Here is a 27,611-nt window from a genome sequence, read left to right on the forward strand (position 1 = left end):
AGTACTTACACACAAGAAAGACAATACTCAGTGTTACCAAAAATAAAGGTACTTTGTTTAAGTGACACAAGGCCAAGAATATCTTAGAGGCTATACTCCCTTAGGAGGTAAGTATTCTACATAAAATATACACTAGTAACCAAAATCAGGTAAGTACACAGTCATAAAATAGTGAAAATCACCATAGGCTAGAATGGGCCTAGGGGCAACACAAAGCATACACTAAAATAGTGGAATGCGAAAGTCAGTTCCCCACCTAGGCAAGAGTAGTGTGTAGAGGGGCGCTGGGAGTGTAAGAAAACACCAAAGGTAAGTAAAGTACCCCACCTCAGAGCCCAGGAAAGCAGGAGTAAAGTACAGCAAGTTTCCTCAGAACACACTAGAAGTTGTGATAAAGAATTATGCAAAAACCAAGCAAGACTGCAAGACACCAAGAATGGATTTCTGAACCTGAAGACCTGTGGAGAGAGGAGTCCAAGTCCAAGAACAGATGAGGAGTCCAGGAGTAAGAGGAGCCCCTGCTAACCCAGATGAAGGTGCAAAAGTGGATTCTCTGAATAGAATAAAAAGTCAGAAATGCACCAAAGAAGACAGCTGCAGGTTCCTACTTGGTACAAGAGATGTCCCACGTCGAGTTGAAGAATGCAGGCTGGTTTTTGTCAAGGGATTCCACCAACAAGCCTTGGCTCACGCAAAAGATGCGTTTGGCGGGAGAAGGCGCTACCTGGACCCAGGAGGGACCTGTGGGTCTTAACTCAGACTGAGGAAACAGAGGGGGCTCTCAACACTTCAGACAGCCCTCAGAAGACCAGGCAGCACCCACAGGAGTCCTAGGACACGGGGACAAAGGAGTTGCAAATTGTGGTCATCGCAGCACTACACAAAGGGATCCCACGTCGCCGGAGAACAACTCAGGGAGCTGAGCGTCGCAGGATAGAGTGCTGGGGACCTGGGCTATGCTAAGCATGAAGGATTCCTTGGAGAAGCGCACAGAAGCCCTAGGAGCTGCAAAACATGTGGTGCACAGGAGTACTGTCTGGCTCGGGGAGGCAAGCTCTTACCTCCACCAAATTTGGACAGTTGGACCTTGGGACATTCTGGGTCACTTCAGTCCACAACCTGTGTTCCAGGATCCAAGCTCATCATCAGGAGAGGGGACCCAGAGTACCCGTCGTTGCTGCAGAGAGGTGTCTGCTGAAACAGGGAAGTGACTCCACAGGAGATTCCTTCAGTCCTTCTGGTGCAGGATGAAGACAGGCAGTCCTCAGAGCATGCACGACCTGGAAACTGCTGCAGTTGCTGGTAGGAGCTGAAGTTACAGAGATACAGTAGCCTTCTTGAAAACTTTGTTGCAGTTGTAGAGTTCCTGGAGCAGTGCTGCGGTTGACCCTACGGTAGAAGGTGAAGAAGTTGCAGAGGAGTCCTGCTGGAATCTTTCAAAATCGAATCTGAGGAAACACCCAGAGGAGAGACCCTAAATAGATCCGAGGGGGGTAAGCACCTATTAGGAGGGGTCTCTGACGTCACCTGCTGGCACTGGCCACACTTAGGCTCCCAGAATTCCCTGACCATCCTGAAAACAAGATGGCAGAACCCAGGGACACTCTGGAGGAGCTCTGGGCACCACCCCTGGGGTGGTGATGGACAGGGGAGTGGTCACTCCCTTTTCCTTTGTCCAGTTTCGCGCCAGAGCAGGGACTGGGGACCCCTGAACCAGTGTAGACTGGATTATGAAAGGAGGGTACCGTTTGTGCTCTTTAAAGCATTTCCAGAGGCTCCAGGAGGAAACCGCTCCCATGCCTGTAACACCTATTTCCAAAGGGAGAGGGTGTAACACCCTTGTCCCAAAGGAAATGTATTATTCTGCCTTCCTGGGATTGAGCTGCTCTAGCCCCAGGAGGACAGAAACCTGTCTGTAAGGTGGCAGCAGCTGGGGCTGCAGTGAAAACCTCACAGAGCTGGTTTGGCAGTACTGTGGGGCCATGGTGGGGCCCCCATGATGCATGGCATTGGCCCCTCAATACCAGAATCAGATTGGGGGTACAATTTCTCAATCTTAGACTCCTCACGTGGCCATATTCGGGATTACCATTGTGAAGCTACATATATGTAGTGCACTCTTATAATGGTGTCTCCGCACTCACGAAGTCAGGGAAATTGGTCCTGGACAATGTGGGGGCACCTCTGCTATTGCAAGGGTGCCCTCACACACAGTAACTTTGCACCTAGCCTTCAGAAACTGAAGGTTAGACATATACGTGACTTTCAAGGTACCTGGTGCAGTGAAAATGGCTGTGAAATAGTGTTTGCACTATTTCACGCAGGCTGCATTGGCAGTCCTGTGAAAGGGTTTGTCTGAGCTCCCTATGGGTGGCAAAAGAAATGCTGCAGCCCAATAGGATCTCCTGGAACCCCAAAGTCCTGAGTACCTAGGTACCATATGCTAGGGACTCATGAGGGGGGTCCAGTATGCCAATTTGGAGTGAAATATGAGGTCACTTGACTATAGTGACAAATTTAGAAACAGAGAGAGCATGAGCACTGAGGTTCTGGTTAGCAGGACTCCAGTGACACAGGCAAGCATACTGACAACACAGTAAAACACACTAACATTTACGCCACAAACTATGAGCACTGAGGTCCTGACTAGCAGGATCCTAGTGAGACAGGCAAAAACACACTGACAAACACTGACACACAGGCAGAAATTGGGGGTAACATGCTAAGAAAGATGGTACTTTCCTTTACTATCTACGTGGATGATGTATTATCCTACCGGAATAAGCATGTCCTTAATCAGTTGTCTCAGTCTTCATCAGGCAACATGATCCAAGTTGTTTACAGTAATTAAGTCCGCAATTCCTCTGTCAATTCGAGTTCATGACTCACAAAAACAAGACTTGTGCTCAGTTTGGATGGTCTGACCTTGACCTTGGCTTGAATTTGTCTCTTGTTCCCCTTCTTAGTGTCTCCATGAATGGGTACATTGTCGCCTGTGAAGGGGGATGTCAAGCCATCGTGGACACTGGGACTACAAATCTTGATGCGTCGCCTTCTGGAGTCGCAAGTATCCAGAATGCAATCGGAGCAAGTGTGAACTCAGATGGGGAGGTAAGTATCTGAGATTTCTCAGGTTAGGTGAAGAGGTGACCTACAGGGAGAACACTTGCCTTGCCATATTATTTTGTTATTTCTCACAAAAGTTAACAATTCCAGGTTACTGTCTTTCTAACTAGTGTTTGTGATGCAGTTGTCAGAATGCCTTCCAAGACTTTTACGCCATTGGGAGTACGTACCGTACATCTTACTGATATAATCATTAGAGTGTGTTTGAAAAACATTCTGGCCCAGATTTACTAAGGGTTTGTGTTGAGTTGCAGCAAAGTCTTATGCTGGAACTTACAAGCCAACACAAAACACAATTTGTGTTGGTTTGTAATGCAAAGTATCACAACACAGAGATTTTCCATCAAGGGGATGTTCCATGGATGGTTGCATGGGTGTTCAACCCATGGGTTTTCATGCGCATCCCTATCTATAAAGAATTGTAGACAGGAATTTGCACTAAAATCAAGTGCTTCCTGAGGCAGGCATTACAAGGAGAAATCTTTTATTTTCTCCTCATATTTTCATTGTTTAATGTGTGCTGCAACCTACAGCATACGAATAAAGAGGAAGATGCCTCAAAGCATTGCTTTTGTACAGGAAGGGACCCCCTTCTGCTCAAAAACGATGCTGAGTAGAGCACAGACACCCTTTCACCATGGCGCAAGGATGCCTGCAGTGGCACGTGGCAGCCTAAGAGCCTCACAGCAGGGACACAAAGGACTGTGCCACTTCTAAGTAGATATGGGGCGGTTCTGGTCTCTCTAGTCACTCAATGGAGTGGAATGCATCGACTTTATTTGCTGCTCTGTGTTTCATGAATTTTCCCCTATTGTATTGTGCAGTAGAAAAGTGAGAGAATTACAACCCAACATGTTTTGCTTTCACATTAGAAAGATGACCCTAACATACCTTTTCTTTTTCTTTCACGTTAGTATGAGGTTGACTGCAACTCCATCAGCTCCCTACCAGATATCGTCTTCACCATCAGTGGTGTGGATTATCCTGTGCCAGCCAGCGCCTACATAGATCAGGTAAGAGTCTTCCCAGAGAGTGATGTCTTGTCAGTGCTTGAAAGATCCTTGAAGTTCAAACCTCCCGGATGGAGCCACCTAGGTCGGGGACACGGTGGTCACTGTGCACCGAGGCCGCTCACCTCTTCTCTCCATCATCTAAATAAACCTGGCTGTAGCCCCAAGCATACCCTTATGGTTTGCTTGGATAATATCCCCTCTAAACTGGGAAACATAACTGTGTTTTAAGGCAGTTCATTACTGCATTACTAGTGTTGAATGACTTGAAGTGATAAGCAGTGGAGTCTGGTTCGTGTGGAAGTTCAAAAAAATTAGGCTTTGTTAGAGTTTAAATTATGCCCGAGTAATCAGAGTAATGTTGGTAATTCTGCATTCATCTTTGATGCAGAATTACTGCTGAAAGCACAAGTATGCCTGCTTGCTTAATGAAGAGTAATGTGGTGGGGGACGTACAGCAAGAGCACCTTTAGCGAGCGGCTGCTTGTGCTCGCTATTCATCTTCTATTGCATTTACCTCAATTTCTTAGTCCACAATTCATCCTTGCGTCCAATTTGGATGAGAGAGGCCAGTTTTGTAAAATAACACAAAATACAGAATTACTCTTCTCCCGTAATTCTGCGTAATCTTGCAGAATTTAGGTGCAATTCTGCTTGATTCCACGACACAGAATTACACGAGTAATGCCAACCAAAAAAACATGTGATGCATTGTACTGAATGTGAGCTCCCTATACCAGAGAGATTGTGATTTGTTTTCCACCAAAAATATTCTGTTAAAATGAGGCAAAATAGCACATTTTTACAATTCACGTTTTGCAAAGAATTGAAAGTTAAATAGTTCAAAATCTGGCAAGAAAGTCTTCACAAACTCCTACAAGAAAGCACTACCTTTTTGTGGTCACCCTCATTTTTTGTGGACTGGTGCTGCTGTTTTTGTGTGTCTGTGCACTGTAGTACTGCTGTTTACCGCCATTGTACGTGCCCTGGAATATGGTACCGTTGGCTAGTCCGCAACAGTAATTTTCAACTTTCCAGTAAGGCCATAGTACATGGTGTAAGAAAATACTTAACTCTGCAGAAATTCCAATGTTTACTGTATCTGCTATTGTGCCATTCATTGTTCTCAGACGGAAAAGGTGGCTTCGGGCTTACACATTTAGCTCAACTCTTGCAGCTTTAAAACTGCAGGCAGCCGGTGAAAATAATCTTGTTGAAAGGAGGGAATGCCTGCTTTTCAAGATTGTTTGAGTCACCCCAAACAGCCATGTGGCTCACAGTGTTGGCTGCCTGGTACTTAAAAGCTGAACTTGTAAAAATTCACTAACTCCCTGAAGAGACCAGCTGCCGAAAGATATTTTTACTGTGTAAACTGCAGTTGGTTATGTGAGAAAAAAGCTAAAGTTCATTTAATGTGTTAATCCATTCTTTTTGGTTTCGAATAAGCTTCAGAGGGGGTTTCACCACCGTTTTCAACATTTATTAAAAATATGATGAAGTTGGATTTTGATAAATATACGGGGAAAAGTAACTTTTCAGAGGTTATACTTTGCCTTCAAGAAGCCCCTGCAGACTAATTATCATTGGCCTTTCTGCAGCTGGCTGGTAGGTTCTGCTTTGCTTCACTAACTCAAAGGCGACCTGGGTGAGACCTGTCATTTTACAACTTAATGATCATTAAGTAAATCCTGGAAAGAAAGTTCTTTTGATCCCATCATACGTTAGCCTCCTGGAGAAGGGAGTTGGCCCTCAGAATGAGTTTGGAGTGGTTGTGTGGGAGAGAGCTGTTCATTACCTAAACACATCCCTCAGCTTGACACAAGTTCTGTTCAGTGGCAGAAATATTTTGTTATGATGGATTTCAATAAAAATGGTGCACTGTGGGATAGTTTGCAGTGAGGCAAACAGAATATGCTGCAAGAGCAGGAATGCTTTCACTTGGGAATGTTTATTGTATTGGTCAGAGAGTGACCAGGAGTCACCCCCATACACTGGCTAGTGAACTGAACAAAAGTAGCACATTATACCAGTTCCCCAGAAAAGTTCCTGCACCTATGGCAGAACACAAAAGGTCTGGACCTGCTGTCTGTAACCTGTGCGGAGGCCTGTAGGTCTCGACTTGCTCCCATCTGAAGGGAGGACTTTGAAGTGAACTCCAACGGCGAGTTGGCTAACCTCCTGTGAGGCTACAGGGACATTAAAAGATAAAAGAGGGCTTTTCGTCCAGTGGCCCAATTACAAGTGAACTGCACTGGACCTTGCTGGTGCCTTCTGCTTTAGTGTGTTTTGGTCCTCAAGTGTGGCCTTAGAAGTGGCCAATAGGAACTGCCCCAGAAAGTATGGAAGGTGGGAACAAAGAACAATTTTACACCTTCAAGGACTTTTTCAGACTTAGCTTCAGTCTTGCCCCCTTGGAAGATTTTGAGCTCCAAAAACGATGCAAAGTCTACAGGGAAACGTTTTGATGTTGCAAAGGTGCAAGAAGTGTCAGTCGGAAGAGTGGGCTTCTGTGGCTTTGAAAGGTGAAATGTTTCGCTCCGTCCTTCTCCCACCGTGAACAAGTGGTTTCAGTAGGACCTCAAAGGGATTTCATCCCATACAGCATTCAGCCTTGCCCGGCTGCAGGATTTTGCGTTCCATAGATACGATTAACTTAGAAGGTAAAACGTTTGAGAAGAGCAGCCCTCGCCTTGTATCTGCTCTCCAGCGCATTGCTGTCAGCCTGAAGTTGGGCCGAACTCCCACTCAAACACAAGCAGTGATTTCTGGTTGGAGCTTTAATTTTTCTTGGCAATGTTTGCCTTAAAACTTTAAGGCAGCCCGCTTTATTGGATTCTTAGTGTTTTGTGGGTCATTTTTCACTTAACATTTTCCTTACATTTTTAGGATTTGGTTGAGAGATTTTGATTATGATGTGTTTTGACTTTGCACATGGTTTATTGTTTTTTAATACTTGATATAAACGCCTTAATTAAGTCTGCCTGCTGTGTTCCATAGGTACTAATTGTTGAGGTCTGGTTTAAATTATTACTGCGGCAGGACTCGCATCCTCCCCTACTTACAACCTGTTTTCTTATAAGCATATGCGGTTTTGGTGGTCAGATGTATATGCGTCCCAGCCATTTAAGCAAACTAAGAGGAAAATGTGTTGAAATGGTGATTTTTCCCTTCACTTCCATGAAGCAGAAAAAGTTAAGGGGGCTTGGGTCAAAGGGACATAGGGCCAGATGTAGCAAAGGGTTTTACCCATTCTGTGTCTATGGGAAAATGTGTTTGTACATACGGCCCATAGTTCCCCTTTGAGCTACCACCAGAACATTTGCTTGCAGCTTGGGCAAAAACTGCTACACTGATTCATGCCAAGTTTGTCATGAGAGTAGAACTTTAATTAGGAAGCATGCCTTTGTGGTTCCCTGGCAATAGTTTTTGAGAAATTGACATTTGATAAAGGAGCCGGGTAGGCTTTAAGGAATGTGAATATCACTTTTGCACAGTTTGATGACTATGCATGACATCTCGAAGATGTTCCTAGTAGTTCACTCTTGACTTTTTGAAACTTAAGCAGATTCATTAAGGGAGTTAGTTAAAAAGGGAAGAGCAAAGATGATCCCATTTTCTAACAAATTTGGCACTATCTGATGGATTTGCACGGTATTGGTATTGTCAAACTCTGTACCAATCCAACAAGGGGGAGCAAAGTTTGTCAGGGGCTCAAAAATGTTTTCATTTGCTTACGTCTTTAGTGTTGTTTGACAAATCTCTATCAAATGTCGCAGGCAGTAACAAGTCACACCCTTGTAGGTAATTCAGGCTTCCTGTAGGTCAGGCAGAGGGAAAAGGGGGGATCTAAAGAGGGGTGAAATCATGTTTGATCTACTGATAGCTTTAGCACCATTTGATGGATCTGCACCACATTTAGCCTTCTATTGGTATTATGACAGTTGTTCAGATGTAAGAAGAGAAGGCGAACTTAAAAAGGGGCCAAACAATGTTAGCTTGTTGCTGTGTGACACACGTCTGTGGTTCGCAAGTGTGTGCAATAATTACTGCAAAGCAAGCACTGCAACTTTTCTGTGCGCCTTCCAACAGTGGCATACACTGGGCTCGCGCTGCACGCCAATGGCACCCTCAGGGCCTGATTTAGGAAACGTTAGCGCCGCCTTTGCCTCATTTCGTGACGCAAAAGTGACACAAACTTACAAAATATAATTATATTTTCTAAGTTAGCACCGCTTTTGCGTAGAAAAATGACGAAGAAGTGGCGCTAACTTTTCATAAATCAGGCCCTGGTGCTTATACAATCCAGTCCCTCAGCGAAGAGTTTCTGAAAAGGACCAGCTGGCAGTTTTGACTCTGGAAAGGGAATAAGCATTCATCTTCTATGAGAATTCATCTGATCTCTTTTCTGCTCACCGACTCCCTGATTCCTATTTCTGTGAAGTTGGTAGAGCAGATGAGAGTGGAGCTTGGGCAACTCTAAGGTTTGAGCTGTGGCCACGCGGATGGAAGTTTGACTCGGTGTGAGGATCAGCATCAACAATTCTGTAGCATATCATCAGCAGTGAAGCACATTTTGCCCCACAAGAATGATGGCGAGTATTGGATTTGCAAACCTTGAATGTTTATTAGCAGATTAGCAAATTACAACCTCAAATCAGTCAAATTAGTTTTAAAGCAATAATCATCTGGTTAAAGCATAGGTCAATGCACAGTAAGAAAATCAGGACAGAAAATACAAAGCCAGGTTATGTAAGGATTATTGTAGTCAAATAATAAAAGATTGTGTTTACTTGAAGTAAAACTCCTTCATCCTAAAATAAGGTTTCAGAAGCGAAGTCCTGGATGTTTCGGGAGCAGCCATCAGCAGAATAAAGTCTATAAGGCAGAACCAAATAAAGGTTCAAATTGCAGTAAAGAGAAAGGGTTTTGCTTGAGACATTAACTTTCTGAGCAGATATAAAAGAAACCTGGAGTCTCAGGAGAGGTAGTGGGACATCACCTTAGAAGGTGGACAGGAGCGAGTCTAACCGCTTCGCACCACAATGCACAATTAGATCATGGAATTCAACAAGATGGATACTGCTGGGGTTCCTACAGATAACGAACCAATCAAAATAAACATTCACAGAGCTCTCAGTGCTGGCCCTCTTCTCATGAGCCATACAATGGAAGATTTTCAAGTGTCATGGATTTCATGGGAATCACACAAGGGAGTATTCATCTCCACCGGTTGTCTCACACGCCGGTTCTAAGGTTTTCCGCCCAGCTTGTTAAAAGATGTGTTCAATGGCCTTCACACACATGTAATTTACCAGTAACAGTGCAGTTTAATGAGTACACCGTTGAAACTTGGCTTCTGAAACAAGAGAAAGCATTATACACAGCAATCAAAAATGCATTTTATTTAAATGACCCTTTCAAATTGAGTGACTACAGTGACTATGGCTAACTTAACGCACCACACTCTAAGTATGAGCTATTATTAATGTAAAGGAATGAATTCTGGCACACATGAATATAAAATCATACTAGAATATATAAATAAGTAATGATTAAATACGATGTGCATCAATATATGAAAATTAAAAATAGTGACAATCGTGTCACCAAGGTCCCATTCTTTCCCGTCCGTGACATTTGTTTATGGTGCAGGTGACCATATTTATCAATTTGTTTATCCTTCTCTTAAACACACTGCTTACATATTTGAGGTGGTTCTTCAGGTGGCCTCCTTTATTCTTCAGCAACTGTGTTAGAGATGTTAAAGGTTATCTCTTTCTGGTGGGCTAAGACATGACAATAGAAATTACCCAACAGAAAGAGGTCTCACACAAGCAAATATAGTGAAATAGGTTTCCAGGAAGACTCAGTAGAGTATTTGATTCTGTGCTTATTGATGAAGCGTTGATCTAAAATATCTTTCATAATTAGTAAGCTACCACAAAAAGTATTGTGTAATCTTTAGTAAATGGCTACTTTCCATCTTCCCACAGAAAGACTGCACCGTGAACATCCATAGCAACAGTCGCTTCTGGGTCCTGGGAGATGTCTTCATCAGAGAATACTATGTTGTGTTTGACAGAGCAAACAATGTCATTGGCTTGGCGTCCAGCAACTAAACAAGAAGCTTCTTCAAATATTCCAAAGTTATCAAGGAGAGACTGGGAGGAATACCCATGACTGGTTAACAAACACTGGGTAAATCAACAAGGAGTGAATCAGGAAAAAAGCTAGTGATAAGTAAAGCATCAGAAAATCATGGGCCTCATGAAAAAGAGGCTGTTGATAGAAGATTTTTAGAAAGCGGAAAAAAGGTCCATGTAATGGAACAAACACTTGTAAAGATGGAAAGCCTGCGACAAGCGATGCAAGTCCTAAGATGGATGCCGAGCGGGTTTTCTATTGACTCAAGGTGAGGCCTTGAGAGCATCTTGTAGTCAAGTGCATATGAAAAGAGCCTGTTTAGAAGAAGACACTTGCAGTCCAGGCAAAGGCAGTTGTGCTCCTAGTGAATCATAGTTTACAGCTCCCTCAACTGCAGGCCACTTTAGAATGATTGAACACAATGCATGCTGCTCACTGTATTCCAAATCTAAATTAAAATCACTCAAATTGACAATAAAAACAGTTTTCTAGCCACAGGTCTGTTGTAGTTTTATTTTCTTCTCAGTTTCACAGCGATTCAATAATTCTAACATTAACAAGTACACCTTGAAAATAGGAAATAAAGGAGTAGTCAAGTTGATATTTCAGAAATGCAATGTGTGGCATCTCAAGTCTGACATCTTTATTAAACACTTTAGGGTCAGTACAAAGTCATAAAATTACATAATATTAGTTAATTTTGAAGATCGAAAGGTGCACATCTCTGACACCTAAAAGTGCATAGGCCATGACATGCAAACCTTGTCAATCTAAAGAGAAAGAATTGTTACAATAAAAGTCTGTTCCTCTTCCTACCCTTTTTACAGTGCCTCTGGGTTCAATCCTTATATTCCTGCCCATTCACTTTCCAAGAAAAAGCCAAGTGTGGAGATGCAGGTGGAAGGACTGGGAGCCGTAGTGATCGGAATTCAGCTAAAGATTACTAAACCCTGTGTTGATGTTAATTTTATGTTATGTTATGTTGATTTTTATAGTGCACTAATCACCTAAGAGGGTATCCAGGCCCTTGGAGGGTGTGTAGGTATGTGGTCCCCAAGGTGCTTATATGACGAGCCATGTCTTCAGCTTCTTGCTGACCTTGAGAAGTGAACAGGAGGCTCTGATGTGTAGAGCTCGGTCATTCCATGTCTTGGGGGTGATGAAGGAGAATGAGTGATCTCCAGTGTTGTTTTTGCAAATGTGGGGAGTGTGTGAAAGTGAGAGTAAGGCAGAGCGTAAGTGTCTGTTGGGTTGGTGAAAGTGGATGAGGCTGCCCAGGTATTCTGATCTTGTGTTTTCTAGGGATTTATATAATTTTGGTTGAGAAGTTTGAATGGGCTGCACTTGCAAACGGGGAGCCAGAAAATTTACTTGAGGTGCAGTGTGATGTGGGCGTGGTGTGGGATGTCGAGTATGAGTTTTGTGGCAGTGTTCTGGATAGTCTGGAGTCCATGTAGGAGTTGCTTGGAGGTTCCATTGTAGAGAGCCTGCAAGTGATCAGTGCTTGTGTGAGGGACTGCCTCGTGTTCAAAGGCAACTATTTGAAGATCGTCCGTAGCATGCGTATTATATGGCAGCAGGAGGTGCTCAAAACATTGACTTGAGCCATCATATTGAGCTTGTCATCTAGGATGATCCTAAGATTTCTTGAGTGGTCTGTGGTTGTGGGTATTGGTCCTAGCTCCGACGGCCACTTGGTGGAGTCCCATAGGGAGGTCTTGTTGCTGAAGACCAGTACTTCCATCTTGTCAGAATTTAGCTCACTATACTAATTGGCCACAAACACTGCACACCTACATCTGTGGTGGAATGTGCCCATAGATCTCTCGGGTCGCAGCCAGTCCCAAGTGTGTTAACCTACCAATTATTGCTTGTTTACTTAATTTGAGAGATTGTGACTCTGCATTACAACTGGCAAAGGAACATGGCCTCCTCCAGTGTCAGGGCATGTTGATATCCCTGTTCCCTGACATAACCATGGCAGTGCAGGAGGCTCAAAGTAAGTTTATTGACGCCAAAACAAATTTGTGCAAGCTGTGTCTGTGCTATGGCATGCTGTAGCCTGCAAGACTCTGAGTTGACATCAACGGCAAACATGCTTCTTCGACACTCCTGCAGATGCATTGGATTTTTGCAAAACTTACACTATAGCTCACACACCCACTGGATACACAGATGGTCACCAGCATGGACTTGTTACCCCTGATTGACAATATATTCCATGCCATGGTTCCGGAAACATAATCTTTGGCTGCATTTGTCTTGATTATGCTTGTGGTAATAATGATCCCTCTTCCTTGCCTGCTGGAATGCGATGAACACTTGTCCCAGATCCCAACTGCTCATCCACATTTGTCCTATTGATCTATTCTGTTTTGCAGAGCCCTCCGCTGTGGTGTGGCTCCCCACCATGGCTGATACCACACCAACTTTCTTTTGGGTTGTTGTTTGCAATCTAGGGATCCACCGGGCATGTCCTCGCCTGGTGTGGGTGGGTGGAGGGGTTTTGTGTTTTTCATGTTGTTCTTCTCTTGCTGTTCTTGTTTGATGTTTTAGTGCCATGATTTCTCGCCATACATGCTGCGCTTTTCATATATCTATGTGTAGATAGATGATGAGCCCTACACATGCACGGAAGTCCCTCTTAGACACCACCCTCAAAGGGGACTCAATAACTCTCATAAGGAAAAGCCTGTTTTACAGTGCTTGACCAGACACAATGCCCAGATTGTCTTCCTACAGGAGACTTATCTGCCACCATGGTGTGTTTACACTTTTGCAGCCCACTGGGACCCTCATCGGTATTTTTTAAGCTATAGATCATACTCTTGTGGGGTCTGCATCCTTATTCATAAGTGACTCCCCTTCCATCAATATTCCTCATACGCTGACAACCAGGGTAGAGTCAAACTGCTTTGGGCACCTTGATGGGCACAAGAGTCCTTTTCACCAATGTCTATGCCCCGAATATCGATTACTCTGATTTCTTTCAAACTGCTGACCCAATTCATTCGCATAGATGCTGACCACATTATCCTTGGTGGTGCCTTTAAAATGCTCCTGGACATGTTGCTAGACACCACTGCTGTGCACCTGGCTGCCAAACCCCACTCCTTGCCAATCCTGCATGACATCTGCAGTGCGTCCTGCATGACATCTGTGACATTTATGCACTTCAGGACCCCTGGCACCACACTTCCCTTCTACCCCAGCATATAGCTTCTACTCACCCCCCCACAACACATGGACGAGTGTCAACTACTGGCTGGTGTCTCCCCCGATAATCTCATGGGCTGGCGCTGTAACGAACTTACCATGCACCCTCTCTGACCTCTCCCTAGTCAAGATGACCCACCAGTTCCCCCACTTGGGAGAACCTGAACGTACATGGACATTCCCTGTGATCGCACACCATGACTCACTATTCTGCAATGAACTCTGTACTGCCACAATGGATTAGTTTGACCTAAACAAGGGCAAGGTTTCCTCCCAGGCCACCCTATGGGAGGGCTTCAAGGCCTACACAAGGTGTGTCTGCATCTTGGAACGCTCAGAGGTCCTGAGAGACATACACAACAGTCTTGCTTGAGTCGAGGTGGCCTTGAAGGCTTTGGACTGGGCCAGTGCATGGCGTCTGATGCCCCCGAACTACAAAAACTATCCTCCCTGCTGGAAGAATTCAGTGACGGGCAGAGCGCTAGACACACCACTTAGGGAAATGTGCAAAGGCCCCCTGAAATGGGGAAGGTGACTGCCAGGGACACATCCTGGCATGCCTGCTTTTACCCCCCAGATCTACCTCCTGTTTATCTGAAGTGTACTCAGTGGGCGGCACAAATATTGTGGATCCTTAGTCCATTTAGATTGAATTCCTTACCTATTATACACAACTATGCACCACCTGACACATTGACGGCGAGTTGGAATTGGCTCAATATCTGGAAGAATTGGCCATGATGTGGCTCCCTTCTGCACAACAGAAATTCCTAAGTGAGCCGTTTAATTAAAAGGAGATTGTTCTAGCGCAAGATGCCCTTGATGAGTCCAAGGACCCTGGCCTGGACGGATTCCCCATCACATTCTAGAAAGTGTACAAATATATTTTGGTGCCGCACTTACTAGCAATGTACAATCAGGCCCGGGAGGCGGGTGTCCTGTCATCAACACTGCGAGAAGCCGTCATCACATCATTATCCAAACCACACAGGACCACTGGTTTTGGTTTTTATCTTTTCTTATCTCTGTTGAACTTCGACAACAAGAGATTGGCTAAGTTTCTGGTTTTGTGCCTTTTCCTTCTGATGGACCAATTTATATCTCTGGCCCAGTCAGGATTTGTCCCACACTGGTCCGTGTCCATTAATCTCTGTACTGTATCTGCAGTGCTCAATCAGATCCCCCCATCACACCAGCTGCTGTGGCTTTACTTGACACCAAAAAGGTGTTTGACTCTTTATAGTGGCCTTTCTTACTCGTAACCCTTTGCAAGCCGGGGTTGCCCCGTGGCTGTAACTCTTCGGTTATGTTCTTAATCTCACAGCCCACAGCTCGGATCCAACTTCATTGTTTCATCCCTCCCACATCATGCTCGGTCACTAGGGGATACGCCAAGGATGCCCTCTCTTCCCTTCATCCTAGCCATAGACCCACTGGTACCCCACCTCCAAGAAAAACACTTTACATAGGGGATTGCAGTTCAAGCCGGGCCCATTGCTGCTTTCGCTTTATGCAGACAACGTTTTGTTATTTATTCACCATCATGAGAACAATCTGGACCCCATTCTGTGTGAAATTGTTTCATTCGGGAACTTCTCAGGGCCACACATCAACTGGGAAACATCCTGGTTGTTCCCTATGACAGATGTAATAATCCCAAACCAGTCTGAGTTCTCAATCAAATGGTGCTCGGACTCTGTGAAATATTTTGCTGTATATCTGCATTGTTACAAGGAACAGGTCATTCACCTTTATTAAGGCCCACCAATCAACAAATTAAGAATGCAGACACACTGGTGGGTCCGGCTACTGTTGTCGATGGTGGGTCGAATAGCCTTAATTAAAATGGTGGTCCTCCCCCACCTTCTGTATTTACACAACATCCCTATTCCTCTTACCAATTCCTTCTTTGCCTCTCCTAGGAGCGTTTTGTCACCACTTGTCTGGGCGGATAGGTGACCCTGGATTTGCTGGGACGTCATGAATGGGGGGGTGGATTCAGCGTTCCTTATTTTCAATTGTACTATCTAACCGCCCAGTGTCACATCGCATACCACTGGCACCACACAGATGCACCAACCCTGAGAAGGATCTTATCTCCCCAACTCCGCTACGGGCACTGCTCCCTGCGGGACATCTGCTCAATCAATCAATCAATCAATCAATGCATTTATAGAGCGCGCTACTCACCCGTGAGGGTCTCAAGGCATTGGGGAGGGGGGGATGGGTTACTGCTACTCGAAAAGCCATGTCTTGAGGCGCTTCCTGAAGGCGAGATGGTCTTGGGTAGTTCTTAGGTGTGCGGGGAGGGAGTTCCATGCTTTGGCTGCCAGGTAGGTGAAGGATTTTCCTCCTGCGGTGGTTCTGCGGATACGTGGGACGGTGGCGAGGGCGAGGCTGGCTGAGCGAAGCTGACGGGTGGGCGTGTAGAACGAGAGGCGGCTGTTGAGGTATTCGGGGCCCATGTTGTGGAGAGCTTTGTGTGCGTGGGTGAGGAGCCTGAAGGTGATCCTCTTGTTGACGGGGAGCCAGTGCAGGTTTTTCAGGTGGGCGGATATGTGGCTGTGGTGAGGGATGTTGAGGATGAGGCGTGCGGAGGCGTTCTGTATGCGTTGAAGACGTTTCTGTAGCTTCGCGGTGGTCCCTGCGTATGGGGAGTTTCCGTAGTCCAGACGGCTTGTGACGAGGGCATGGGTAACTGTCTTTCTGGTTTCGGCGGGGATCCATCTGAAGATTTTTCGGAGCATGCGTAGGGTGTTGAAGCATGATGACGAGACGGCGTTGACTTGCTTGGTCATAGTGAGGAGGGGGTCCAGGATGAATCCGAGGTTGCGTGCGTGGTCTGAGGGGGTTGGTGCGGTGCCCAGAGCCGTGGGCCACCAGGAGTCATCCCAGGCGGAAGGGGATTGTCCGAGGATGAGGACCTCCGTCTTGTCTGAGTTCAGCTTTAGGCGGCTGAGCTTATTCCATTCTGTGACGTCTTTCATTCCTTCCTGTAGGTTGATTTTGGCGGTGGTCCTTCAGATGTCCTAACCATTTCATCTACCTGCTGGATGTGGTGCAAACCCGCCCAGTTCCTTATTGGTGTGAGGCTATATTCCCCTGCGCTACCTGTCCCAAAGAACTCATGGCTTCCCCTTGCTAAAGAACAACTGGTTCGCGCTGCGCTACGCTGAACAACTTGACCCACCATACCTTTGGGGACTTGTTCCGGAGGGGCATGTTTTCTCACACACGGAGGACCCTAGACTGCTCATGCCACATATATGGACCATTTTGTACTCAGGCATCTTCAGAGCACACTGCGGGCCCCTAATCCCCTCATACCTCTTAGCACCAGAGGAATTCAAGCTGCTCACCTTAGTCATTACTGACACAGAGGGTGGGAAATTGATCTCTGAATTGTACTGCACCTGCTTAGACCTATTGCCTCCCTATGACACTAAATTACAGAACACATGGCAATCTGGATTGGAGTGCCCCCTTCTTGTTAAAAAAGGAATGCCTGCTGCACACAAACACGTTTGTTCTCTAATAACAATCGACACAAACGCGTACACTTCTAATTTCTACATCAGCCTTATACCACCACCAAGTCGGCAGAGCGGAGATGCCGTGTCGGGGTGTAGAAGGAGATCCTGCCCTAAGTATCACGTGCCACCAGCCGACTTTGCGCACATGACATGGATGTGCCCCCTCATTGCTGACTATTGGAGGGATATATTTAACTGCCCGACCTTTATGGCTAGTCTAACCCCGGAGCCCAATCCTCTTCTAGCTCTGTTGGGATATCTGAACGCCGTCCCAAAACCCACTCGAGGCTACATAGCCAAAGCCCTCCCCTTAGCCAAATGCTAAATTGGCATGCATTGGGGTAGCAGAGCTCCTCCCACGGTGAAGGCTTGGCTCCAAAGCTGCATTTACTGCAACACCACCCACCACCACAATATCCCCAACGCTCCAACCACCCATGTCCAGACCTAAGGGCATATGGCAACCCCTGAGAGACTACCTACTAACGATCGATTCCCCCACACAGGGTCAGTAGCGTGAGGAACTGATGTCCTTGTGATACTTAAACTGTTGAATGCCATTACTGGTGGTCTTCTTTTCATTGCCCCCCTCTGTTTGTTGATCATTTCACAGAAGGACACTCCCCGCCTGCTGATGCTTTGTTTCTTTTTATTGAGTAGGTTGTAACTCTCACTATACATCCATTCAACCATATCTCCATGGCTTCGGGAGAGTGCATGTTATGTATCGTGGGGCAATTAAATAAAATACACAGTTTAAAAAAAAAATTCGTTAGAGCTGTGCATAATTTCTGGCATTCTTAAAATGCTGATCTTCTAATGTTTGTGGTATCCATGCTTTAACTGAATATCCTTTGTTAGAATGTCACAGTGACATCAGCCAGTGGAGGCTAATGGTGTTTGAAACTGGTAGAGCAGAAAATGTATACCCAGGTATAATGAGTGAAGGAGCGACGCGAGCTAGACTGAAGTGCAAAAGGAGGGTCAGGGGAGGCTCTCTCCCCGCAAGAAATTTAGGAAAAAATTGATTAAAATGGTGGATTGATTTTACAGCACATATCTATTAAACATTTTTGAAAAAAAGTGGATCCAAGTATAGCATTTTAATCTACAAATGTGAAGAAACGATTACAAACAAGTAAAAAATGTTGTCAATCCTACAATTGGTCTGCTTGCAAAACGACCCCATGCTAAGCACATCCAACCAACGAAGGAAGTCACTGTGTTTCCACTCTGTAACTCATCTCCGCCTCCTACCTGCATCAGTTCATGAAGTCATCAAGGCCCTGACAGCTGCAGGTAACAAAAGAATCTCTGTGACAAAAGCAGTAACCCACTGACCTATCCACATAAAGTACAGTTATGTACCTGAAAGGGTTTTTGTTCAGTTTCATGAAGTGCAAACTCGACCTGAAGGCACTGAAGCACTGAGCAGGCCTGGGGAGATTAAATGATTTGCTTAAAATTACAGGGTGTTTAGCTGACACCTGGACAAGAACTTGGTTCTCAGTAGCTCCTTTTTCATGGGGGGATAAGCAGGGGGCACATTCACCTGGTGCCCCACTTCAGGATGAGTCAAAACTGCAACTGAAGAAAACTCTGATCCCTCCTGCAGGTACTTTATTGGCCAGCCTTTCCCTGAAAATGTTATGATCCACTGAGAATTGCGAGGGACATAAGGAGCTCAAGAGATGGCTTCAACCCACTGATGTTTCAAACTGCAGGCACCCCCACCCTCCCAGCTTGGCCACAGTGGGGTGCCCTACATCTAGCACTGGGCGAGAGGCTGAGGCGAGGCATGACAGGGTGGCCCCAGCAGGGCCCCGTTCTGTGAGTCCAGTGACTCTAGTATTAGAATTGACCTCTTATATCAGATTAAGGGGCATATTTATGAGAGCTTTGTGTCATGCATGCACCACGCAATGTGGTACTTGTGCACGCTTTTTGAAGCCACGCAAAGCCATTTTGTGTGGCTTTGAATATCTTCAAAAATCTGGAGTGATCAATGCAGTACAAATCGCTGTGTTGCATTGATCTGCGCAAGGGTGGCGTTCTGTGGGCATTGCGGTGTGTTCCCATGCAACCCCCGGGGTTTTTGGCACATACCCAGATTTACCAAACCTGATCAACCTGGGATTGCACGAGAAACATACGCCGCCCCAGGAGAGGCGTAAGGAGGAGAAACATATTTATTTCTGCTTGTTACTTGCGCTTTCTATGTGGCTGCATTCAGCCCATTAACTTTCAGACAGCAGACCCCAAAGAGGAGCTCCTACTGCAAAGCAAGCAGAACCCAAAGAGGAGCTCCTATTGCAAAGCATGCAGACCCCAAAGAGGAGCTCCTATTGCAAAGCAAGCAGAACCCAAAGAGGAGCTCTTATTGTAAAGCAAGCAGTCCCCAAAGAGGAGCTCCTACTGCAAAGCATGTGGACCCCAAAGAGGATTTCCTATTGCAAAGCAAGCAGACCCCAAAGAGGAGCTCCTACTGCAAAGCATGCAGACCACAAAGAGGAGCTCCTATTGCAGAGCATGCAGACCCCAAAGAGGAGCTCCTATTGCAAAGCATGCAGACCCCAAAGAGGAGCTCCTTCTGCAAAGCGAGCGGACCCCAAAGAGGAGCTGCTACTGCAAAGTGAGCAGACCTCAAAGAGCAGCTCCTATTGCAAAGCATGCAGACCCCAAAGAGGAGCTCCTATTGCAAAGCGAGCAGACCCCAAAGAGGAGCTCCTACTGCAAAGCGAGTAGACCCCAAAGAGGAGCTCCTACTGTAAAGCATGCAGACCCCAAAGAGGAGCTCCTATAGCAAAGCATGCGGACCCTAAAGAGCAGCTCCTACTGCAAAGCGAGCGGACCCCATAGAAGAACTCCTACTGCAAAGCATGCAGACCCCAAAGAGGAGCTCCTATTGCAAGGAGCTCCTACTGCAAAGCGAGCAGACCCCAAAGAGGAGCTCCTACTGTAAAGCATGCAGACCCCAAAGAGGAGCTCCTATTGCAAGGAGCTCCTACTGCAAAGCGAGCAGACCCCAAAGAGGAGCTCCTACTGTAAAGCATGCAGACCCTAAAGAGGAGCTCCTATTGCAAAGCATGCGGACCCTAAAGAGGAGCTCCTACTGCAAAGCGAGCGGACCCCATAGAAGAACTCCTACTGCAAAGTATGCAGATCCCAAAGAGGAGCTCCTATTGCAAAGCATGCGGACCCCAAAGAGGAGCTCCTACTGCAAAGCAAGCAGACCCCAAAGAGGAGCTCCTATTGCAAAGCAAGCAGACCCCAAAGAGGAGCTCCTACTGTAAAGCATGCAGACCACAAAGATGAGCTCATATTGCAAAGCAAGCAGACCCCAAAGAGGAGCTCCTACTGTAAAGCATGCAGACCCCAAAGAGGAGCTCCTATTGCAAAGCATGTGGACCCTAAAGAGGAGCTCCTACTACAAAGCGAGCGGACCCCATAGAAGAACTCCTACTGCAAAGCATGCAGACCCCAAAGAGGAGCTCCTATTGCAAAGTATGCGGACCCCAAAGAGGAGCTCTTATTGCAAAGCATGCAGACCCCAAAAAGGAGCTGCTATTGCAAAGCATGCGGACCCCAAAGAGAAGCTCCTATTGCAAAGCATGCAGACCCCAAAGAGGAGCTCCTACTGCAAAGCGAGCAGACCCCAAAGAGGAGCTGGTACTGTAAAGCATGCAGACCCCAAAGAGGAGCTCCACCTGCAAAGCGAGCAGGCCCCAAAGAGCAGCTCCTATTGCAAAGCATGCAGACCCCAAAGAGGAGCTCCTATTGCAAAGCATGCAGACCCCAAAGAGGAGCTCCTATTGCAAAGCGAGCAGACCCCAAAGAGGAGCTCCTACTGCAAAGTGAGCAGACCCCAAAGAGGAGCTCCTACTGCAAAGCATGAGGACCCCAAAGAGGAGCTCCTACTGCAAAGCGAGTAGACCCCGAAGAGGAGCTCCTTTGCAAAGCATGCAGACCCCAAAAAAGGGGTTCCTATTGCAAAGCGAGCAGACCCCAAAGAGGAGCTCCTACTGCAAAGCATGCAGACCCCAAAGAGGAGCTGCTATTGCAAAGCATGCGGACCCCAAAGAGAAGCTCCTACTGCAAAGCATGCGGACCCCAAAGAGGAGCTCCTATTGCAAGGAGCTCCTACTGCAAAGCGAGCAGACCCCAAAGAGGAGCTGCTACTGCAAAGCAAGCAGACCCCATGAGCTCCTATTGCAAAGCAAGCAGACCCCAAAGAGGAGCTCCTAATGCAAAGCATGCAGACCCCAAAGAGGAGTTCCTATTGCAAAGCGAGCAGACCCCAAAGAGGAGCTCCTACTGCAAAGCAAGCGGACCCCAAAGAGGAGCTCCTCTTCCAAAGCGAACAGACCCCAAAGAGGAGCTCCTATTGCAAAGCATGCAGACCCCAAAGAGGAGCTGCTATTGCAAAGCATGCGGACCCCAAAGAGGAGCCTCTATTGCAAAAGCATGTAGACCCCAAAGAGGAGCTCCTACTGCAAAGCGAGCAGACCCCAAAGAGGAGCTCCTACTGCAATGCGAGCGGACCCCATAGAAGAACTCCTACTGCAAAGCATGCAGACCCCAAAGAGGCGCTCCTATTGCAAAGCATGCGGACCCCTAAGAGGAGCTGCTTTTGCAAAGCATGCGGACCCCAAAGAGAAGCTCCTATTGCAAAGCATGCGGACCCCAAAGCTGAGCTCCTACTGCAAAGCGAGCAGACCCCAAAGAGGAGCTCCTACTGTAAAGCATGCAGACCCCAAAGACGAACTCCTACTGCAAAGCATTCGGACCCCAAAGAGGAGATCCTACTGCAAAGCGAGCAGGACCTATAGAACAACTCCTACTGCAAAGCATGCAGACCCCAAAGAGGAACTCCTATTGCAAAGCATGCAGACCCCAAAGAGGAGCTCCTATTGCAAAGCATGCGGACCCCAAAGAGGAGCTGCTATTGCAAAGCATGCGGACCCCAAAGAGAAGTTCCTGTTGCAAAGCATGCAGACCCCAAAGAGGAGCTCCTACTGCAAAGCGAGGAGACCCCAAAGTGGAGCTCCTACTGCAAAGCATGCAGACCCCAAAGAGGAGCTCCTACTGCAAAGCATGCAGACCCCAAAGAGGAGCTCCTACTGCAAAGCGAGCAGACCCCAAAGAGGAGCTCCTACTGCAAAGCGAGCGGACCACAAAGAGGAGCTCCTACTGCAAAGCAAGCAGACCCCAAAGAGGAGCTCCTATTGCAAAGCATGCAGACCCCAAAGACGAACTCCTACTGCAAAGCATTCGGACCCCAAAGAGGAGATCCTACTGCAAAGCGAGCAGACCCTATAGAACAACTCCTACTGCAAAGCATGCAGACCCCAAAGAGGAACTCCTATTGCAAAGCATGCAGACCCCAAAGAGGAGCTCCTATTGCAAAGCATGCGGACCCCAAAGAGGAGCTGCTATTGCAAAGCATGCGGACCCCAAAGAGAAGTTCCTGTTGCAAAGCATGCAGACCCCAAAGAGGAGCTCCTACTGCAAAGCGAGGAGACCCCAAAGTGGAGCTCCTACTGCAAAGCATGCAGACCCCAAAGAGGAGCTCCTACTGCAAAGCATGCAGACCCCAAAGAGGAGCTCCTACTGCAAAGCGAGCAGACCCCAAAGAGGAGCTCCTACTGCAAAGCGAGCGGACCACAAAGAGGAGCTCCTACTGCAAAGCAAGCAGACCCCAAAGAGGAGCTCCTATTGCAAAGCATGCAGACCCCAAAGAGAAGCTCCTACTGCAAAGCATGCAGACCCCAAAGAGGAGCTCCTACTGCAAAGCATGTAGACTCCAAAGAGGAGCTTCTACTGCAAAGCATGCGGACCCCAAAGAGGAGCTCCTTCTGCAAAGCATGCAGACCCCAAAGAGGAGCTTGTACTGCAAAGCATGCAGACCCCAAAGAGGAGCTCCTATTCCAAAGCGAGCAGACCCCAAAGAGGAGCTCCTACTGCAAAGCATGCAGACCCCAAAGAGGAGCTCCTACTGCAAAGCATGCAGACCCTCAAGAGGAGCTCCTACTGCAAAGCATGCAGACCCCAAAGAGGAGCTCCTATTGCAAAGCGAGCAGACCCCAAAGAGGAGCTCCTACTGCAAAGCATGCGGACCCCAAAGAGGAGCTCCTACTGTAAAGCATGCAGACCCCAAAGAGGAGCTCTTATTGCAAAGCATGCGGACCCTAAAGAGGAGCTCCTACTGCAAAGCGAGCGGACCCCATAGAAGAACTCCTACTGCAAAGCATGCAGACCCCAAAGAGGAGCTCCTATTGCATAGCATGCGGACCCCAAAGAGGAGCTCCTACTGCAAAGCGAGCGGACCCCATAGAAGAACTCCTACTGCAAAGCATGCAGACCCCAAAGAGAAGCTCGTATTGCAAAGCATGTGGACCCCAAAGAGGAGCTCCTACTGCAAAGCGAGCGGACCCCATAGAAGAACTCCTACTGCAAAGCATGCAGACCCCAAAGAGGAGCTACTATTGCAAAGCATGCAGATCCCAAAGAGGAGCTCCTATTGCAAAGCATGTGGACCCCAAAGAGAAGCTGTTATTGCAAAGCATGCGGACCCCAAAGAGGATCTGCTATTGCAAAGCATGTGGACCCCAAAGAGAAGCTCCTATTGCAAAGCATGCAGACCCCAAAGAGGAGCTCCTACTGCAAAGCGAGCAGACCCCAAAGAGGATCTCCTACTGCAAAGCGAGCCGACCTGAAAGAGGAGCTCCTACTGCAAAGCGAGCAGACCCCAAAGAGGAGCTCCAACTGCAAAGCGAGCGGACCCCAAAGAGGAGCTCCTACTGCAAAGCAAGCGGACCCCAAAGAGGAGCTGCTATTGCAAAGCATGCGGACCCCAAAGAGGAGCTCCTACTGCAAAGAAAGCGGACCCCAAAGAGGAGCTCCTATTGCAAAGCATGCAGACTCCAAAGAGGAGCTTCTACTGCAAAGCATGCAGACCCCAAAGAGGAGATTCTACTGCAAAGCATGCGGACCCCAAAGAGGAGCTCCTACTGCATAGCGAGCGGACCCCATAGAAGAACTTCTACTGCAAAGCATGCAGACCCCAAAGAGGAGCTCATATTGCAAATCATGTGGACCCGAAAGAGGAGCTCCTACTGCAAAGCGAGCGGACCACATAGAAGAACTCCTACGGCAAAGCATGCAGACCCCAAAGAGGAGCTCCTATTGCAAAGCATGCGGACCCCAAAGAGGAGCTCCTATTGCAAAGCATGCGGACCCCAAAGAGGTTCTGCTATTGCAAAGCATGCGGACCCCAAAGAGAAGCTCCTATTGCAAAGTGAGCAGACCCCAAAGAGGAGCTCCTACTGCAAAGCATGCGGACCCCAAAGAGGAGCTCCTATTGCAAAGCATGCAGACCCCAAAGAGGAGCTCCTATTGCAAAGCGAGCAGACCCCAAAGAGGAGCTCCTACTGCAAAGCATGCGGACCCCAAAGAGGAGCTCCTACTGTAAAGCATGCAGACCCCAAAGAGGAGCTCCTATTGCAAAGCATGCGGACCCTAAAGAGGAGCTCCTACTGCAAAGCGAGCGGACCCCATAGAAGAACTCCTACTGCAAAGCATGCAGACCCCAAAGAGGAGCTCCTATTGCATAGCATGCGGACCCCAAAGAGGAGCTCCTACTGCAAAGCGAGCGGACCCCATAGAAGAACTCCTACTGCAAAGCATGCAGACCCCAAAGAGAAGCTCGTATTGCAAAGCATGTGGACCCCAAAGAGGAGCTCCTACTGCAAAGCGAGCGGACCCCATAGAAGAACTCCTACTGCAAAGCATGCAGACCCCAAAGAGGAGCTACTATTGCAAAGCATGCGGACCCCAAAGAGGAGCTCCTATTGCAAAGCATGCGGACCCCAAAGAGAAGCTGTTATTGCAAAGCATGCGGACCCCAAAGAGGATCTGCTATTGCAAAGCATGTGGACCCCAAAGAGAAGCTCCTATTGCAAAGCATGCAGACCCCAAAGAGGAGCTCCTACTGCAAAGCGAGCAGACCCCAAAGAGGATCTCCTACTGCAAAGCGAGCCGACCTGAAAGAGGAACTCCTACTGCAAAGCGAGCAGACCCCAAAGAGGAGCTCCAACTGCAAAGCGAGCGGACCCCAAAGAGGAGCTCCTACTGCAAAGCAAGCGGACCCCAAAGAGGAGCTGCTATTGCAAAGCATGCGGACCCCAAAGAGGAGCTCCTACTGCAAAGAAAGCGGACCCCAAAGAGGAGCTCCTATTGCAAAGCATGCAGACTCCAAAGAGGAGCTTCTACTGCAAAGCATGCAGACCCCAAAGAGGAGATTCTACTGCAAAGCATGCGGACCCCAAAGAGGAGCTCCTACTGCATAGCGAGCGGATCCCATAGAAGAACTTCTACTGCAAAGCATGCAGACCCCAAAGAGGAGCTCATATTGCAAATCATGTGGACCCGAAAGAGGAGCTCCTACTGCAAAGCGAGCGGACCACATAGAAGAACTCCTACGGCAAAGCATGCAGACCCCAAAGAGGAGCTCCTATTGCAAAGCATGCGGACCCCAAAGAGGAGCTCCTATTGCAAAGCATGCGGACCCCAAAGAGGTGCTGCTATTGCAAAGCATGCGGACCCCAAAGAGAAGCTCCTATTGCAAAGTGAGCAGACCCCAAAGAGGAGCTCCTACTGCAAAGCATGCGGACCCCAAAGAGGAGCTCCTATTGCAAAGCAAGCAGACCCTAAAGAGGAGCTCCTATTGCAAAGCATGCGGACCCTAAAGAAGAGCTCCTACTGCAAAGCGAGCAGACCCCAAAGAGGAGCTCCTGCAAGCAGACCACAAAGAGGAGCTCCTACTGCAAAGCATGCAGACCCCAAAGAGGAGCTGCTACTGCAAAGCAAGTAGACCCCATGAGCTCCTATTGCAAAGCAAGCAGACCCCAAAGAGGAGCTCCAACTGCAAAGCATGCATACCCCAAAGAGGTGTTCCTATTGCAAAGCGAGCAGACCCCAAAGAGGAGCTCTTACTGCAAAGCAAGCGGACCCCAAAGAGGAGCTGCTATTGCAAAGCATGCGGACCCCAATGAGAAGCTCCTACTGCAAAGCATGTGGACCCCAAAAAGGAGCTCCTATTGCAAAAGCATGCACACCCCAAAGAGCAGCTCCTACTGCAAAGCGAGCAGACCCCAAAGAGGAGCTCCTACTGCAAAGCGAGCGGACCCCATAGAAGGGCTCCTACTGCAAAGCATGCAGACCCCAAAGAGGAGCTCCTATTGCAAAGCGAGCGGACCCCATAGAAGAACTCCTACTGCAAAGCATGCAGACCCCAAAGAGGCGCTCCTATTGCAAAGCATGCGGACCCCAAAGAGGAGCTCCTATTGCAAAGCATGCGGACCCCCAAGAGGAGCTGCTATTGCACAGCATGCAGACCCCAAAGAGAAGCTCCTATTTCAAAGCGAGCAGACCCCAAAGAGGAGCTCCTATTGCAAAGCATGCGGACCCCAAAGAGGAGCTCCTATTGCAAAGCAAGCAGACCCCAAAGAGGAGCTCCTATTGCAAAGCATGCGGACCCTAAAGAAGAGCTCCTACTGCAAAACGATCAGACCCCAAAGAGGAGCTCCTGCAAGCAGACCCCAAAGAGGAGCTCCTAATGGAAAGCATGCAGGCCCCAAAGAGGAGCTGCTACTGCAAAGCAAGCAGACCCCATGAGCTCCTATTGCAAAGCAAGCAGACCCCAAAAAGGCGCTCCTACTGCAAAGCATGCAGACCCCAAAGAGGAGTTCCTATTGCAAAGCGAGCAGACCCCAAAGAGGAGCTCCTACTGCAAAGCAAGCGGACCCCAAAGAGGAGCTCCTATTCCCAAATGAACAGACCCCAAAGAGGAGCTGCTATTGCAAAGCATGCGGACCCCAATGAGAAGCTCCTACTGCAAAGCATGTGGACCCCAAAGAGGAGCTCCTATTGCAAAAGCATGCAGACCCCAAAGAGGAGCTCCTACTGCAAAGCGAGCAGACCCCAAAGAGGAGCTCCTACTGCAAAGCGAGCGGACCACATAGAAGAACTCCTACTGCAAAGCATGCAGACCCCAAAGAGGAGCTCCTATTGCAAAGCATGCGGACCCCAAAGAGGAGCTCCTACTGCAAAGCGAGCGGACCCCATAGAAGAACTCCTACTGCAAAGCATGCAGACCCCAAAGAGGCGCTCCTATTGCAAAGCATGTGGACCCCAAAGAGGAGCTCCTATTGCAAAGCAAGCGGACCCCAAAGAGGAGCTCCTATTCCCAAATGAACAGACCCCAAGAGGAGCTGCTATTGCAAAGCATGCGGACCCCAATGAGAAGCTCCTACTGCAAAGCATGTGGACCCCAAAGAGGAGCTCCTATTGCAAAAGCATGCAGGCCCCAAAGAGGAGCTCCTACTGCAAAGCGAGCAGACCCCAAAGAGGAGCTCCTACTGCAAAGCGAGCGGACCACATAGAAGAACTCCTACTGCAAAGCATGCAGACCCCAAAGAGGAGCTCCTATTGCAAAGCATGCGGACCCCAAAGAGGAGCTCCTACTGCAAAGCGAGCGGACCCCATAGAAGAACTCCTACTGCAAAGCATGCAGACCCCAAAG

At 47.7% G+C, this 27,611-nt stretch overlaps 1 protein-coding gene across 1 annotated transcript in view; it reads left to right on the top strand.

The window, feature by feature from the left end:
• The window catches only part of LOC138249010 (pepsin A-like), a 99,673-nt gene extending 88,900 nt beyond the window's left edge, over positions 1–10,773 (top strand). Inside the window, exons 7-9 of the mRNA XM_069203067.1 lie at positions 2,967–3,111; positions 4,041–4,139; positions 10,130–10,773. Of these exons, the coding sequence (XP_069059168.1) occupies positions 2,967–3,111; positions 4,041–4,139; positions 10,130–10,255 (370 nt within the window). The 3' untranslated portion in view covers positions 10,256–10,773. The remainder of the gene's footprint in view (positions 1–2,966; positions 3,112–4,040; positions 4,140–10,129) is intronic.
• Positions 10,774–27,611: the final 16,838 nt, after the last annotated feature.

The sequence above is a fragment of the Pleurodeles waltl genome, chromosome 8, assembly GCF_031143425.1.
Source record: "Pleurodeles waltl isolate 20211129_DDA chromosome 8, aPleWal1.hap1.20221129, whole genome shotgun sequence".
Classification (NCBI taxonomy): Eukaryota; Metazoa; Chordata; class Amphibia; order Caudata; family Salamandridae; genus Pleurodeles; species Pleurodeles waltl.